Source organism: Chrysemys picta, chromosome 12 (genome assembly GCF_011386835.1).
Source record: "Chrysemys picta bellii isolate R12L10 chromosome 12, ASM1138683v2, whole genome shotgun sequence".
In the NCBI taxonomy this organism is placed as follows: domain Eukaryota; kingdom Metazoa; phylum Chordata; order Testudines; family Emydidae; genus Chrysemys; species Chrysemys picta.
This window is the reverse complement of record NC_088802.1, coordinates 14,814,474-14,831,088: the sequence shown is the minus strand read 5'-3', so window position 1 is coordinate 14,831,088 and position 16,615 is coordinate 14,814,474. Positions and strand designations below refer to the sequence as shown.

The 16,615-nt window shown below is 52.5% G+C and overlaps 1 protein-coding gene across 5 annotated transcripts in view; it reads left to right on the top strand.

The window, feature by feature from the left end:
- LOC101941192 (butyrophilin subfamily 1 member A1-like) overlaps positions 1 to 16,615 on the top strand; it is a 93,904-nt gene that overhangs the window by 21,655 nt on the left and 55,634 nt on the right. For 2 of the 5 annotated variants that reach the window (XM_065565067.1, XM_065565065.1), the window contains exons 4-5: positions 1,492 to 1,773; positions 3,245 to 4,318. The exons of 1 other annotated variant lie outside the window; for it this stretch is intronic. In XM_065565067.1, coding sequence (XP_065421139.1) covers positions 1,492 to 1,773; positions 3,245 to 3,477 — 515 coding nt within the window. In that variant the 3' untranslated portion in view covers positions 3,478 to 4,318. Of the gene's footprint in view, positions 1 to 1,491; positions 1,774 to 3,244; positions 4,321 to 16,615 lie in introns of those variants that run through there. 2 more of the 5 variants (XM_065565069.1, XM_065565066.1) reach the window with 2 other exon arrangements.

The following is a 16,615-nucleotide window of genomic DNA, read 5'->3' as shown; positions in this document are numbered from 1 at the left end:
TGCCCCCCTGCTCACTGCTTCTGCCTGCCACCGCCACTGGGTCACTGCTCCCACCGGATTAAGATCATTCAGATTAAGATTTTATTTCAGTTTAGCTCATCAGTAAAAGTATGATCTGGTGCAGAAGGCATTACCTTAACCCTGCATTTTTTTGTTATCGAATGTCTGTATTTTGTGGGTGTGAGTGTGGGTGTGTTTCCTGGCTCTCAGAGGAGTCCAGTTTTCTGCTGCCAACTTCTGCGTTCTGGAAGGGTACAAGGCACAGCCGAGGCAACTTGAACTCCCCAGTAACAAAGTTTTTTGGTAGTGAATTAATTTAATGTTTGTCTATACCAGTGGTGGGCAAACTTTTTGGCCTGATGGCTGCATCGGGTTTCAGAAATTGTATGGAGGGCCGGTTAGGGGAGGCTGTGCCTCCCCAAACAGCCAGGCATGGCCCGGCCCCCAACCCCTATCTGACCCCCCCGCCTCCCCCTGCTTCTCACCCTCTGATGGCTCCTCTGGGACTCCTGCCCCATCCAACCCCCACGTTCCCTGACGACCCCCTGGAATCTCTGCTCTATCCACCCCCCCGCTCTCTGTCCCCTGACCACCCCCAGACCTCCCACCCCTAACTGACCCCTGCTGCCCCATCCAACCCCCCCCCTTCCTAACCGCCTCCCCGGGATCCCTGCCCCATCCAACCCCCCTGTTCCCTGTCCTCTGTCCTCTGACAGCCCCAGCCCCTGACCACCACCCCCAAACTTCCCTGCCCTCTCTCCAACCCTCCTCTCTCAGCCCCTGCCCCCTTACCGTGCAGCCTGGAGCACCGGTGGCTGGCAGTGCGGCTGCACCAGGATAGGCAGCCGTGCCGCCCAGCTAGAGCCAGCCACACACCGTGCAGGACAGAGCACCAGGTCAGGCCGGGCTCTGCAGCTGCGCTGCCCCAGGAGCTCACAGCCCTGCCGCCCAGAGCATTGCGCCGGGCGGTGCAGTGAGCTGAGGCTGCGGGGGAGGGGGAACAGTGGGGGAGGGGTCGGGGGCTAGCCTCCAGGGCCAGGAGCTCAGGGGCCGGGCAGAACGGTCCTGTGGGCCGGATGTGACCCGCAGGCCATAGTTTGCCCACCTCTGGTCTATATATACACATGCACTGGTTACCATGAAGTAGTGCAAAACCCTATATGGACACTCTTAAATGGTTTGGAAATGGCTTATATTAATTAAGCTTGAGTCGATTCCTTCTTGATTTAAGAGCGTCCACAAAGGGGTTTGCACTGGTTTAAAAAAAAAACTTTAACGAAACTGGAGCGAGTTTGTGCATAGAACAGCCCTGACATTAAGATTAATTCTATCAAATTGGAATCTGGCCAGTTTAACTAATCAACCACATCCATGGACTCACATTCAATTCTCAGTTTAATAGGAAATGGCTTTTGATAACAGTGTAATAAAACTTTTGGCTCATTACTAGGCACTGTAGGATTATCACAAGTTCATTTATTTCTTCTGTAGGTTTGGGCTCTGCTCCTGCCATCTCTGTGGAGGGACATCAGGACGGAGGGATCCGGGTTGTGTGTCGATCAGCCGGATGGTACCCACAACCCGAGGCTCAGTGGAGAGATCTCCAGGGGCAGATCTTACCATCAGCCTCTGAAAAAATATCCCAAGAAGCTAATGACCTGTTTCAAACAGAGATTGCCATTGTTATAACAGAAGAGTCCAACCAGAAAGTGTTCTGCTCTGTCAAAAATCTCCTTCTCAACCAGGAGAGAGAGTCAGAGATTTCCATAGCAGGTCAGTACCCGTCTGTGCCGCACATGGATAGATTGAGACGTTGCAGACATGGGCAGAGAGTATTTATCATTGCGTCTCCTGTTTATTGGCCTGAACCTTCAATGTGCTGAGCACGTCTTGTAAAATCCTGAACAACCTCAATTCTCTTTGGATATGTCTACACTGCAATTCAAAACCTGCTGGTGACCCAGGCCAGCTGGTTCAGGCTAAGGGCCTCAGGCTAAGGGCCTGTTAAATTGTGGTATAGATGTCCGATCTTGGGCTGGACCCTGCTACATGCACTAAAAATTCCATGCTGTGCTTTGATCTACCCCACTTTAAACCGGGAACAGAACAAAGTGAACCAGGGTGCACACAGCCAGTTAGTGCGCAGCAGGCCAGTGCACAGTGGATTTACACCCCAGCCTGCTGCGCACTAACTGTGCCTATAGACGAGCCACCGTAGAGCAAGGTGGGTGAGTTGTGCCTGCTGCCTTAGGGAGACGCCTCCCTGTCTATTCTGGGGTTCTTGTGTATCAAATGAATATTTCATCACTATAATAGTAAGAATGTTGTATTTGTAAAGCACTATTTGTCTGAGGTCTCATAGTGCTGCATTGCTGGTTAGTCTATGATATGCCCAGTGTTACCTGATAGTTATCTTCACAGCACACACGGAGAGTTAGAAACAAAACATAAATACTCTTCCTGAAAGGCTGCAATGTCACACCGCTTTATTGCTAAGAATCCAGAACTCTAACATGCCACAGCCAAATACAGAGAGAGACAAAGCAGGCTGCTCCCTAAGGCAGAGAGGCAGAACCAAACCTACCCTGCTCTAGGCTGGCTTTTTGCAGACTGACTGCAGAGGACCCAGATGTACAATCCCTACAGAGCCCCTTAGCCTGCAAGTAGGACCAGGAATCCCCTCAGGATTTCAAGTGTCAGCTTGTAATTTTTACACAGTTTTCAATACATCGCACTAATCACTTAGCAAGGACCCTCTAGTCAGCCATTGCTCCAAGGCCCAGGGAAGAGGACTCTGGAGGAATTATTACTCTGAATCTCCAGGCTCAGTTTTGTTTTTATTAAAATCCCGTATTAACATATTTTGGGCCAGATTCTTTCATATGGCTGAGGAGAGTCGGGAGTGTCAGGAAGCTGGTCACAACTCTCTGATTCTAAGGGCTACTCTGCACTGGCTGCAGCTTTGGGATCACTTAGCGCCTGAACGTATGTCAGTGGGGGATAGGAGTGGCATAATGGAGCTGCACCCTACCCCCAACATGCCCCCTCCCATTAATTAACCATGTTCAGTAACCAGGCTAAAGCTTGGGCTCTCACTGGTTTAATAATAAAGCACAAAGCAGCCACATGTCCCTGTGTATTTCCCTGTGAGGTTCTTTTAACTAGTCACAGTGTCACCTTTGTCAATTCCTGTCTTTCATTCTGCGCGTGTTTGCTCCCAAGTCAATAGCACTTTCTCTTGCAGAGCTGTTTTTCCCGAGGGTCAATCCCTGGATGGTGGCTCTGGGGGTGATCCTGGTTCTCCTGGCCGTTCTCCTTCCCCTGTCCAGTTACTGCTTCTGGAAGCAGCACAGAGCAAAAGGTGAAGTAACAAGAGGCAGGAACTTGGTGAGAGAGAGAGAGAGAGAGAGATTAAAAAAAACAACAATGAGGAGTCCTTGTGGCACCTTAGAGACTAACAAATTTATTTGGGCATAAACTTTCATGGGCTAGAACCCACTTCATCAGATACATGGAGTGAAAATACAGTAGCAGGTATAAATACACAGCACAAGAAAAGATGGGAGTTGCCATACCAAGTAGGGGGTCAGTCTAACGAGCCAATTCAATTAACAGCAGGAGACCAAGGGAGGAAAAATCACTTTTGTGGTGGTAATGAGAATGGCCCATTTCAAACAGTTGACAAGAAGGTGTGAGTACCAGTAGGGGGAAATTAGTATGGGGGAAATTAGGTTTTGTAATGACCCATCCACTCCCAGTCTTTATTCAGGCCTAATTTGATGGTGTCCAGTTTGCAAACTAATTCCCCTTCTGCAGTTTCACATTGGAGTCTGTTTTTGAAGTTTTTTTGTTGATGAATTGCCACTTTTAGGTCTGTTATTGAGTGACCAGAGAGATTGAAGTGTTCTCTTACTGGTTTTTGAATGTTATAATTCCTGATGTCAGATTTGTGTCCATTTATAAATAAATGAATAAAGATCCCCCTCCTACACCCAAACTCCATCCTGGAGCCTGTACCCCGAACCTCCTCCTGCACCCCAACCCCCTGTCCCATCCGCGGCCCCACCCCAGGGCCCATACCTCCAGCTGGAGCCCACACCCCAACTCCCTGCCCAGTCCTCAGCCACCTCCTGCACTCCAAACCCCTTTGCCCCAGCCTGGAGCCCTCTCCTGCACCCCAAACCCCTCATCCCAAGCCCACACTTCCAGACAGAGCCCTCACCTCCTCCCACACCTCAACCCCGTGCCTCAACCCGGAGCCCCATCCCACACTCTGAGCCCCTCATTTCTGGCACCTCTCCAGAGCTTGGGGAAGCCCCGAGCCTCCGCGCCCCGCCCCCTGCCTGTAAGGCTGTGTGTGGCCCCCGACTATTTTTTTCTGTGGGTCAGTGGCCCCTGACAGAAAAAAGGTTCCCCACCCCTGCTTTAACAGATATGTTATGTGGGTTGAGTCCATGTTTAGGTGACAGGGATTAATCATTTTGAGTTGTATGTAAAAGTCATGTATGTGCCCAGAGAGAGCTATGTTGGGCACATTTCCAAGCACTGAACAATCAGAACAATTAACTGTCACTATCTTGTTCCCTGGGCCTTTTTAGAGAATTCTCCGCACCAGCTGCCCTGGTGAGCTGTGGCTGGGATGCTGTAATAACACAAACACACTCAGGATTTGCACGGCTGGTCTGACACGCTGCTCACACTGGGCACAAGATGCTCTAGCTCAGGCTGTGCTCAGCAGTGATAGTGACCTGAGCATCCAGATTTGGAAGGGCACCTCCACCCCATTCTTTGCTGGGACACCCACTATTTACCAAGCCCCTAGGGGGAGCTCTTCCCTGTTATCCCTAGGGCCAAGGGGCAGACACTACCCATTTATCCGGCTCTTTGTTTCTCTGTCTCATAACTACAGCGGAGCTGCATTCAACAGTAATAGGAACTTCACCATACACATGATGGAATGAAATCCAACCTCTCGCCCTTTTCTCTCTCTGTGTCGCACTGACACAGATGAGCTGTGAAGGGGAAGGGGCCTGAGCAGCTCTGTCTAGCAGCTCACATGGGCCAGGCTCATTGCTGGAGACTATAAGACTTGTCCAGTATTTAACAGGATCTCTCACTTGGGATTCCCCCTTCCACGGCCATGTAAAGAGGGAAGGGGCAGGATTTCACCCTAAGTGACCGTGTGTGTGTGTGTGTTTGCTCTCCTATCCCGGAGGCATTTCATATCGGGGGAGGGGAGAAAAAGGGATACGTATCTCTTCTCTCCCTTCCTGTTTTAGCATAAAAGTGGTCACTCTGTATTTGGATGGAGGGAATTGAATTCACTGTTCCTCACCCCAGCAATCTTTGATGAGAGCCTTAGCTGTCCCACTGCCTTCTGCCCCAGTATCTGCCATTGCCCCACTGCCGCCCTCCCCAGTATCAGTCCTTGCATCCAGTTGTGAGGGAGAAGCACAGAAGTTGGATGTTTCTGTTAAAATGATCAGCAGTGAGATAATTGCAAATGGCGACAATTAAATTGTCATTGATCAGGCTTTAATGTCAGCATCCCAGCCCCACTCGATAAGTGTGAGCAGCAAACAGCGCTTCCTGCAGACTCAGGCAGATCGCACTGGGCTGGAGCACTGCTTACACCCAGGTCACTTGCTCAGTGCTACCTTCATACCCAGAAAGGCCGGACACCTTTTAATAAATGGAGCGTGAGATTTTCACCCATCCTTCAACCCCTTTATGGTCAGCAAAAGGACCAAAACAGCGTAACTGGGCTCCAAAAGGCCTGGATCCAGCTGGGGGAGGATTCGCTCCAGTGCAGGCACAGCAGAGAACAGCTGTGGGCTGCCCTCTGAGGACCCACTTACAAGCCCTATTGTAGGGGTGTAGGGAACATGGGACTGGGAACAAGAGGCAGGGAGGGGCCACAGTGCACGGTGCTGGAGAGATTCTGGGCCGTGCTGCTGCCCATATGCGCCCAGGGAAAGGCTGCTGTAACTAAAGGCACAAGCTAAGCCAGAAAAACTCACTCTTATTATGGAATAAGTGTATTCATATGGAGCATTACGCTGGTATAACGTGAGGGGTTTAAATGCCCAACTTATTTTACACTGGTGTAACTTTGCCCTGCAGCAAGCCCTGAGTTACAGCGGGGGCTGCAGCAAGCCCTGAGTTACAGCGGGGGCTGCAGCAAGCCCTGAGTTACAGCGGGGGCGGCTTTCGCATCCAGAGCGCCCGGGATCAGGAGGATACGGGGCAGCGCTTAAAGCTGCCTGAGCCCTCAAGTGCCCCTGGGCTGCAGGTTCTGAGCACAGAATCTCACCCTGAGCGTTTAGATCACATTGAGCAGAGCTCTTCACAGAGGTGTCCGCGGTGCTGCTCAGGTCTTTTTCCTGAGTATTTTAAAGCCAATAACCTGCATGCCTAGGTCTGATTATCCGTGTAATGTGTGTTACCTTACATCGATCAACGCTGAATTTCATCAGCCATCATGTTATCCAAGCTTGGTCCCTCTGAAATAACTCAGACGTCTTTGGTAACCTAAATAATTGTGTGTCATCTGCAAATTTTGCCACTTCAGGGTTATCCTTTGTTCCAAGTCACTGATAAATAGCCCAGGGGTTCTCAAACTTCATTGCACCGCGACCCCCTTCTGACAACAACAATTACTACATGACCCCAGGAGGGGGGACCAAAGCCTGAGCCCCCTGAGCCCCGCCCCCTGGGTGGGGGTGGGGCCAGGGCCAAAGCTGAATCCCAAGGGCTTCCGTCCCAGACATGGGGCCTGTAATCTGAGCCCCAGTGCCCAGGGCTGAAGCCCTCAGCTTCAGCCCCAGGTGGTGGGACTCGGGCTTTGGGCCCAGGCCCCAGCAACTCTAAGCCACCCCCGGCGACCCCATTAAAACAGGGCCGCTATCCACGCTGAAATAGACTAAACACCAGTCCTAATACCTGACTTTGAGGCACCCCACTGCTAACCTTTTTCCATATGAAAATTGACCATTTATTCCTGCTCTTTGTTTTCTGTCATTAAGCTGGTTTCTGATCCAGGACAATACTTTACCTCTCAGCCCATGATGACTTAGGCTATGTCTGCACTACAGAGCTTCTAACGCTACAGCTGTACCAATGCAGCCATGCCACTGTAAGATCTCTAGTGGAGCCACTCTGTGCCGACAGGAGAGAGTTCTCCCATTGGCATAATGATTCACCTCCAGCGAGCGGTGGTAGCTATGTGGGCAGGAGAGTTTCTCCCACCGACATAGCACTGTGCACACTAACACTTATGCCAGTGTAACTTATGTTGCTCAGGGGGTGGAATATTCACATCTCTGAATGACATAAGTTTTGGAGCCATAAGTGGTAATGTGGACAGCTTTAGTTTCCTTAAAAGCTTTTTGTGAGGAACTTTTTCAATAACTTTTTGAAAGTCCACAACAATTATGCCATTGGGTTCTCCTTTGTGCCATACTGTACTGACATACTCACTGACATTGAATAGATTAGTGAGACACAAGCCTAGTCTATTCTAGGAATTGATATTGGTATAGCTACGTTTTTCTGGAGTGTGAATCCACACTCCTGAGAGATGTAGTTTATATTTACCAAGCTAACCCCTGGTGTAGACAGTGCTAGGTCGATGGAAGAATCAACCTAGCTACTGACTCTGGGGGTGGTGGGTTACCTGTGACGATGGGAGAATCCCTCCCTTCAGCGTAGGGAGTGTCTATGCTGAAGCCCCACAGCAGCAGTGGTGCAGCTGCACTGCTGTAGGGGTTTAAGTTTTCTTTTCCAGCTGTGCTAGTTGGGTTTGTTCCCATCATTCTCATACAGCTGATTTAGAATTCTGGTTTAGTTCTTGTTTCAGCCAGTTTACCAGGCACTGACATAAGGCTCACTGGGCTGTAATTCTCAGAATTACTCCGGCCAAATTTTTAAAGCTGGGGACATCATCCCCAACCCTCTGAATCTCCGGAAGTGTAGCTGATTTTAATGAGAGATGTGTATGATTGTTAGCAGCTCAGCCATATCGCTCTGACGTCATTTCAGAACTCTTGGGCGTTTGGCACCTGGCAGGGATCTACACTGCTCATAGTGGCTGCTGGCTCTTTAACTTATCAGTTGTTCCAATATCTCGTCTTCACACCTCGATCCCTGATATTCATTTCATGAACAGAGCAGCTCCAGGGCAGGTCCCTCCCCTACATTTTCTGTGGTGAAAACTGATGCAAAGAAACCAGTCAGTCTCTCAGCATTGTCCTTACCCTCCTCAATTGCTCCCTTTCCCCCCTGGTGATCCAGGGGACCCATCGATTCTCTCACAGGCTTCCTGATTCTGCTGGACTGAAATAATTCCCTGGTATTTGTTTTATATCTCTGGCTGTTCACTCTGCTAATTCCATTTAGCCTTCTAATTCCCATCATGCACTTCACCCGATGTACATTATGCTCCTTTCTGCTGGCTTCACAGGGTTAATATTTTCCACTTGCTGAGGGATCCCTGTTTGGCTCTAACACCTCCTGCACCTGGCCAGGTGGGGTTACAATATTCCTCCCCTTGCTAATTCCTTCGCTGCTCAGGAGGTGCCAGGCTCTGGTTGCTGACGTAGTCTCCAGGCTGAGTCTAAGGCCTTGGCTACACTTGCAGATGTACAGCGCTGTGAGTTAAACCTGACTTTGTGCAGCTGAGTAGGGAAAGCGCTGCAGTCTGTCCACACTGACAGCTGCCCAGCGCACTGTGGTGGCCACATTTGCAGCAATTGCAGCGCCATTGGGAGCGGTGCATTATGGGCAGGTATCCCACAGAGCACCTTTTCCCATTCTGGCACCGTGGGTTGTGGGAAGGGGGCGTGGGTATGGTGGATTCTGGGTCCTGTTCCAACGCCCCGTGATGCATCACTTCGCATCCCAGAAATCCCTTTGTTTCCGTCCGCTTTTGGCGCCATCTTTCAACAGTTTCTGTGCAGCGCGGTCTGTCTGCAGGAAATGGAGCCCGAACTGCTGAGGCGTATGCTGACGAGTCTCGCTAGCACGTCATGTTTGGCTGTCGAACTATTCCTTAAGATCCAAAGTGACAGTGAGAGTGAGGGTGAGGAGTCCAACGATGCTATTGAGCCGTGTAACGCGTACGACACGAAATTGCTTGTGGCATTCACGGACATGCTCAGCACCGTGGAACGCTGCTTTTGGGCTCCGGAAACAAGCACCGAGTGGTGGGATCACATCGTCATGGAAGTCTGGGATGACGAGCAGATGAGAAAAGCCACTTTCATGGGACTGTGTGGCGCAAGGACACGAGATTGAGAACTGCCCTGCCAGTGGAGAAGCGGGTGGCTATTGCAATCTGGAAGCTGGCAACTCCAGACAGCTACCGGTCGGTCGCAAACCAGTTTGGAGTGGGAAAGTCGACCATTGGAATCGTGTCAATGCAAGTTTGCAAGGCCATTAATCGCATCCTACTCCGAAGAACCATGACTCTTGGTAACATGCAGGAAATAGTGGATGGCTTTGCACAAATGGGGTTCCCTAACTGTGGAGGGGCGATAGATGGGACGCACATTCCTATTTTGGCACCACCCCACCTAGGATCCGAGTACGTTAATCGGAAGGGGTATTTCTTTATGGTTCTCCAGGCACTTGTGGATCACTGTGGGCGTTTCATTGACATTAACACAGGCTGGCCCGGAAAGGTGCATGACGCACGCATCTTTCGGAACACTTGGCTGTTCAGGAAGATGCAGGCCGGGATTTTTTTCCCAGAGCGGAAGATCACGGTAGGGGAAGTTGAAATGCCCATTGTGATCCTTGGAGATCCCGTTTACCCGTTAATGCCGTGGCTCATGAAACCCTACACAGGGAGCCTTGACAGCAGCAAGGAACAGTTCAACTACAGACTGAGCCGGTGCCAAATGACTGTGGAGTGTGCCTTTGGCCGTTTAAAGGGCCGCTAGTGATCTCTGTATGGGAAGCTGGACTTGGCCGAAAACAGCATCCCCGCGGTTATATCCACAAGCTGTACCCTCCATAATATTTGTGAAGGGAAGGGTGAAAGCTTCACTCAGGCATGGACCTCTGAGGTTCAACACCTGGAGGCTGAATTTGCACAGCCAGAGAGCAGGGCTATTACAGGGGCCCAGCGCGGGGCTGCAAGGATTAGGGATGCCTTGAGGGAGCAATTTGAGGGTGAAAACCAGCAGTGATATCTGGTGCCCTTCATGGGAGTGAAGTGCAGTAGTTCCAATCTTTAGGAATCAGTGTTTGCTAAGCAGACAAGCAGACTTGCAGTGCCTGTTTATTTCCTGGACTAAGGAGTCTTTTACTTTATGCAATAATAAAGAATGTTTTCAAAGCCAAAGAATCCATTTAGTGAAAAGAAAAAAAAATTATTTATTGAAAAGAAACAAGGGGGTGGAGTGGGGAACAGTACAATGACAGATTCACGTATGTCCTGTCTGGTGTGCTGTGCAGTGAGTGCTGCACTTCAGGACAGCTATACTGCATGGTGATGGGGTTGAGTGCAGAGGGTAAGGGTCGTGGTTTTCAGGGCTGGGTGGTGAAGATACTGGTGTTGGAGGCAGCGGGTGGCGTGAAGAACACGGAAGTTGGGGAAAGTGGGTTGGAGGTGACAATGGGGCACAACGGAAAGAGTTTTGGGACAAGGGCTGTGGCGGGGGGGTGTTTGCGTTTGCGGTACTGCTCCTCTTTCTGCATGGCTACCAGCTCCTGGATAGCATCTGCTTGGCGCTCCAGGATGCTTATGAACCGATCCGTGCTTTGCTGCCGGTGCTCCGTGCTTTGCCGCCGGTGCGCTGCGTTTCCCTGGCGGATCCTGCTTTCTGTCTCCCTCCAGTCCTGTGCTTTCTCATTCTCTTTAATAGATTGCTGCATCACTTCTTGCAGCATGTCTTCTTTGCTTTTTCACGGTCTCTTCCTGAGTCTTTGCAGTCTCTGAGCAGGCGATAAGAGGGACGGCTGAGGTCACAAGGTTGATGCAGCTGTATAGGCAAAATGCAACATTTAACAGAGGCAGCATTGTTTATACCAGACAGAGTAATGATCCTCCCCGCACTTAAGGAGTAGAAAACACACAGGGTCTACACAATAGCATAATTTTCCCATCTGAAACAGAGCACACATAACCCACGGGAGCCTCAAAATGGTGAGTAAGGGGGACTGATTGTTTCAGGGCTGCACTGACCTCTGGGTATCCGTGCCTTGGGGAGAGCCAACAGCTTCAGGGGGCACCTACACTGAACACTGTCCCAACATTTTCCACAGGAGTTCATCCTGGATGATATCTCGCTGCTGAGGGTGACCTGGGAAGCAAGGGAGGGTCTTCTACTGCAATGCGGCTTCTGCCCTGGCCCATATGCAGCTTGCCTGTGTGCAGCAATGGTCCCCCCGCCCCTCGTGGCACAGTGGCGTGGACACGTTCGCCTGGCTGGGACAAGGACCACGGCAGTTCTCCCGATAAACCTGCACAAACGCATTGCACACGTTCTGGATGAGACATTCGAGGAGATTATCGAGGCCGATTACCACAATGTGATAAACCACATCAATGCACTATTCCGCATCTAGGCATGCATGCAGCCCTAACGCTCCTCTCCCAAAGAGCCCGCACCGAAAAAATTCCTTCCCGAAAAAAAAAAAACTGCTTACCGGGAACCTGCTCTTCTGTTTGTCCTCCACCAAGTACCAGCCGCTGCGACTGGCTACCTTCCTCCTGGCTCGGGAAGAGCTCCTGGCTGCATGGCTCCAGGGATTCCGGGGTGTCTCCATCCGGCCCAACACCCTCACTCCCGTTTTCTTCCTCCTCCTCCTCCCCGCCCCCACCAGCTCTGAAGTGTCCATGGTGGTGCTCAGAGTGGAGGTGGGGTTAACCCCAAGTATCGCATCCAGCTCTTTGTAGAATCGGCAGGTCGCGGGGGGAGCACCCGAGTGACCATTTGCGTTGCGGGCTTTGCGGTAGGCACTCTGGAGCTCCTTCACTTTAATCCTGCACTGCAGGGCATCCCGGTCATGGCCCCTTTCCATCATGTCCTTTGATACCTTCCCGAAGGTATCGTAATTCCTACGGCTGGAGCGCAGCTGGGACTGGACAGCTTCCTCCCCCCATACACTGGTGAGGTCCAGCAACTCGCCATTTCTCCATGCTGGGGCTCGCTTGGCGCGTGGAGGCATGGTCACCTGGAAAGATTCACTGATAGCACTCCACACCATGCCGGGCTGAGCAAACGGGAAGGGGATTTTTAAAATTCCCGGGGAATGTAAAGGGTCGGTCACATGGTTGGTTACCTAAGGCCAGGGCAATAGAGTTTGAACTGATGACCAGAGAGGCTAGAACAGGCATTGTGGGATACTGCCGAATACTTCTGGAGACCAGTCACAGCGCATTGGACGGCCACGCTGGCGCCGCAGCACTGCAGCGGCAGCGCAATACACGCTATTCCTCTCGGGGAGGTGGAGTACATGCAGCGCTGCAACCACGGAGATACAGCGCTGCAAATGCCTTGCCAGTGTGGATGGGGAGTTAGTTACAGCGCTGGGGGCGGCTTTACAGCGCTGTAACTCGCAAGTGTAGCCAAGACCTAAGCATTTTAACTTCCTTACTTTAAAGTCTTTTTGACTCACTTCTCTTCTGCAAGATAATGTGATATTGGGGTGACCAGACAGCAAGTGTTAAAAATCGGGATAGGGGATGGGGGTAAGAGGTGCCTATATAAGACAAAGCCCCAAATATCGGGACTGTCCCTATAAAATTGGGACATCTGGTCACTTTATGTGATATTGACTCATTTCTCTTTGTTTTATTTTTAGACAAACTCCAGGCTGAGCTCAGTAAGTTCCATTCCCCCCAGTATCACCCTGTGTGACATTGTCTCCTGCTCAGCGTGTCGGTTTTCAGGGGCGTTCTCACCCCTCTGTCTGTGTTTGGTTGCAGGGTGGCGACGCGCCCAGATCTACGCAGGTACTGTACATACCACTGATGTTTTATCCATGCTGAGACCCACCTCCCCCTGGGAGCTCTCTGCTCCTTTCCCTGCACAAAGCATTCTCCTATGACATTCAATAGGCTGGAAAAAGCAATGTCACTGGGGGCAGATGGAAAGGGGCAGGTGACATCCCAGGTTTATTGCAGAGCAGGAACCTGCCCCCTTTCGGGAAAGGGCTGATTGGTGAGGGAATACTGCCCCCTGCTGTCACCTTTCCAGGGTGGTACCTGGGCTCTGCAGGACGGACATTCTTATCTGGCCATAATTTGCACTGAACTGCTCAGCTCCCTTCCCAGCAGCAGGGTTTCTATGCTCAGACCAGGCTTTAGCACAATTTCCCTCTAGCGTAACAGGCCCAGATAGGAGCTGTTCAGTGTCTCCCTGGATTTGGGGGGAGGGAGGCCCTGTCCCCACTGCAAGGGCAGACACGGTTTTATAACCAGCTTGTGACACTCCCCTGACCCAATTGCAACAAATTGTGCCCATGCAGCAGCTTTTCTGCCTCACAGCCGTGGCTGAGCTGTGTGTGTGCAGGGCCGGTGCAACCACTAGGCGAACTAGGCGGCGGCCTAGGGCACCAAGTGGTTGGGGGCACCAAAAAGCGCGCTCAGGGGAGGCGGTGGAGTGGAGGTGAGTTGGGGCAGGAGGGCACAGGGAGGGCTGCCCGCAGCACGTAACTGGGGGCGGAGGGGAACGTGCAGGGGAACCGCTCCCCGCCCCAGCTCACCTCCGCTCCGCCTTCTCCCCTGAGCACACCGCCCCCGCTCTAATTCTCCTCCCCTCCCAGGCTTGCCGCACCAAACAGCTGATTGGCACTGCAAGCCTGGGATGCGGGAGAAGTGGAGTGGCACTGGCATGCTCAGGGGAGAAGGAGGAGCGGAGATGAGCTGGGGCGGGGAGCTGCCGCAGGGGGCCCCCCTGGGCGGAGTGGGGGCGGAGAGCTGCTGCAGGGGGGGGTGCTGCAGGACTGGTAGTTGCCACAGGGGGGGCTCCCCTGCTCTGCCCCATGGCCCCCGCCCCCACTCCCCTGAAGACTGCAGCCAGGCCCGACCCTGCACTCACCACATGGTAAGTGGAGTGACCCGGCCCCAGCCTGCTTCGCTCCCCGGGCTCCCAGCTGCGCTACCCGCGAGTGCTGGGGGGCGGTTCCCACCTCTCTCCTCCCCCCAAGCCTGGGAGTCAGGGGAGCAGAGCAGGCTGGGGTCCCAGGCCTCAGCAGGGGAGGTGTGTGGGGTCCTGCCCCAGGCCTCCGTGGGGGACGGCGGGCTGGCCACTTCCTGTGGGAAGTGGAGTGACCCGGCCCCAGCCTGCTCTGCTCCAAGCCAGGGGAGTAGAGCAGGCTGGGGCCGGGTCACTCCACTTCCCACAGGAAGTGGCCTGTCTCCCTCCTCCCCACCCCCCGCAGAGGCCTGGGGCAGGGCCCAACACAGCCCCCTCCCCGCGGAGGCTTGGGGCCCCACACAGCCCCCCCCCCCCCGTGGGGGGGCTGCGTAGGGCACCAAAATAGCTAGGGACGGCCTAGTGCATGCTGGGAGAGTCTGGGCAGCTCCAGCAGTGATCAGGGAGCCCAGGGGACATGCACACACATTGCAGCACCACTGGCCCACGGGTCCATGAACTCCGAGGTATCCGACCGCACAGAGCTGGAAGGGAGGGGGGCACCCAGGGCAGTTACACAAACACTGCTGAGGGTCCTGTAAGGGTCGCCACCTCTGAGGTGCAACAAAACAGGAAATCTGCCTGCTTCATGTACACCACTTGTCCCCTCACTCGGACACTGTCACCCCATCCAAATCCCGGGAGAGGGCACCAGCCCCCAGAGGCTCCTGCTCCTGGACTTTCCCAAGTACCAACCTCACCAAGCAGGACATGGCACCAGAAACACCCCCCTGCCCCTGGCAGTGACCCCCACAGCTGGTACCTGTACAGTGGTGAGTGGCCCCTGCTGGCCCTGAGCTCCTGATCTCACTCATTGCTCCAAGCTGCCCCGTCTCTGCAGCTCCCAGGCACTCTGGACCCAGAGCTCCCTTTGAGTAGGCACCGACACCCCGCAGCTCCCCCGCTACAGCCACTGACACACCTGGGACTTGTCATGTCCTGGGCAGACTCACAGATTTCCCAGGAGAGTGACATGGACAAAGGGACAATCCTGGGAAAACCTGGACAGGAAGGGTTGCCAACTTTCTAATCTCCCAAAACCGAACACCCCTGCCCCACCCCTGCCCTGAGGCCCTGCCCCTGCCCTTCCCCTTCTCCAAGTCCCCAGCCTTGCTCACTCCATCCCCCCTCCCTCTGTCGTTCACTCTCCCCCACCCTTAGTCACTTTCACTGGGCTGGGGCAGGGGTTTGGGGTGCAGGAGGGGGGTTAGGGCTCCGGCTGGGGGTGCGGGCTCTGCGGTGGGGTCAGGGATGAGGGGTTTGGGGTGAAGGAGGGGACTTCGGGATGGGGCAGGGGGTTTGGAGTGTGGGAGGGGATGCGGGAGGGGGTTCAGGGTCCTGGCAGCACTTACCACGGTGTTGTAGTGACCAGGCAAGGTACTAACAAACTTCACCAGGATTTTATTTTAAAAGTGGAAACTTCTTTACCAAGCTGCTGCTGCACCCTCGGTAGCTCTCACTCAGCCGCCTCAACTCCCCCTTCCTTCCTGTTTCCTGTCCTTTCAGACTCCCCACAGCCAGTGCTCCCAGTTCTAATAATTACAAACAACATCTAAACACCACATTCCCTCTTCTCTTAAGAAACTCTCCCAATTAAAATAAACATTGGTGTTCTAACCACAGGAACAAATATGAAACAAGACACTATACTGTTGGCAGAAATATTACACTGAAAACACTGTAGATACTACATAACATAGTTTCTAGTCCAGACAGGTGGTCATCTGGGTCTGACAGGCCATCTCTCAAGCCCCGGTTCCAGTGCAATGTCTTGTTGTGTTGGTTCTACTGTGAAGTCATCCAATACAGACTGGGTGTTGGCATAATCGCCTCTTGGTGCATAGGCAGGTGCAAGATAAGAAGCATTCCATACCCACCCATCAGAAGGTCGATAGATGTAAGGTCCCTTCTTCTCTATGATTTTAAGAGGAGCTGTGAATTTATGGTCCCCTTTGCGTAAAATTCCAGGTTTTCGTATTCTAACGAAGGAACCACACTCAAACTTTGGTTCCTTAGCACCCCGCTGCTTGTCTGTGAAAGCCTTAGACTTCGCTTGGTTTCGTTCAACTGTTTTTCTCACATCATCCTCAGTTGGGGCCTCAGGTCGTGCCTTTAACAATCCAGCAATGTTCAGTTTAGTATTCATCTGTTTCCCATGTAGTAACTCTGCGGATGATCTTTGCATTGTGGCATGTCGTGTAGCCCGGTATGCTTGCAAAAAATTGGTAGTGAAGGGTATCCACAATCGCCCTTCCAGTTTAGCCATTTGCAAACTCTCTTTCAAACTTCTGTTAAACCGTTTGATTTCCCCATTGGCTTGAGGGTAATATAGGGATGACCTTCTGTGTAAAATGTTCCTCTCTGCTAGAAAAGTTTCAAACTCCAGGGAAGTAAATTGGCGGCCGCTTCCAGGAGGCAGGGAGCCTGCCTTAGCCCCGGGCCCCCGCTGCGCCACTGACCAGACTTTTAAC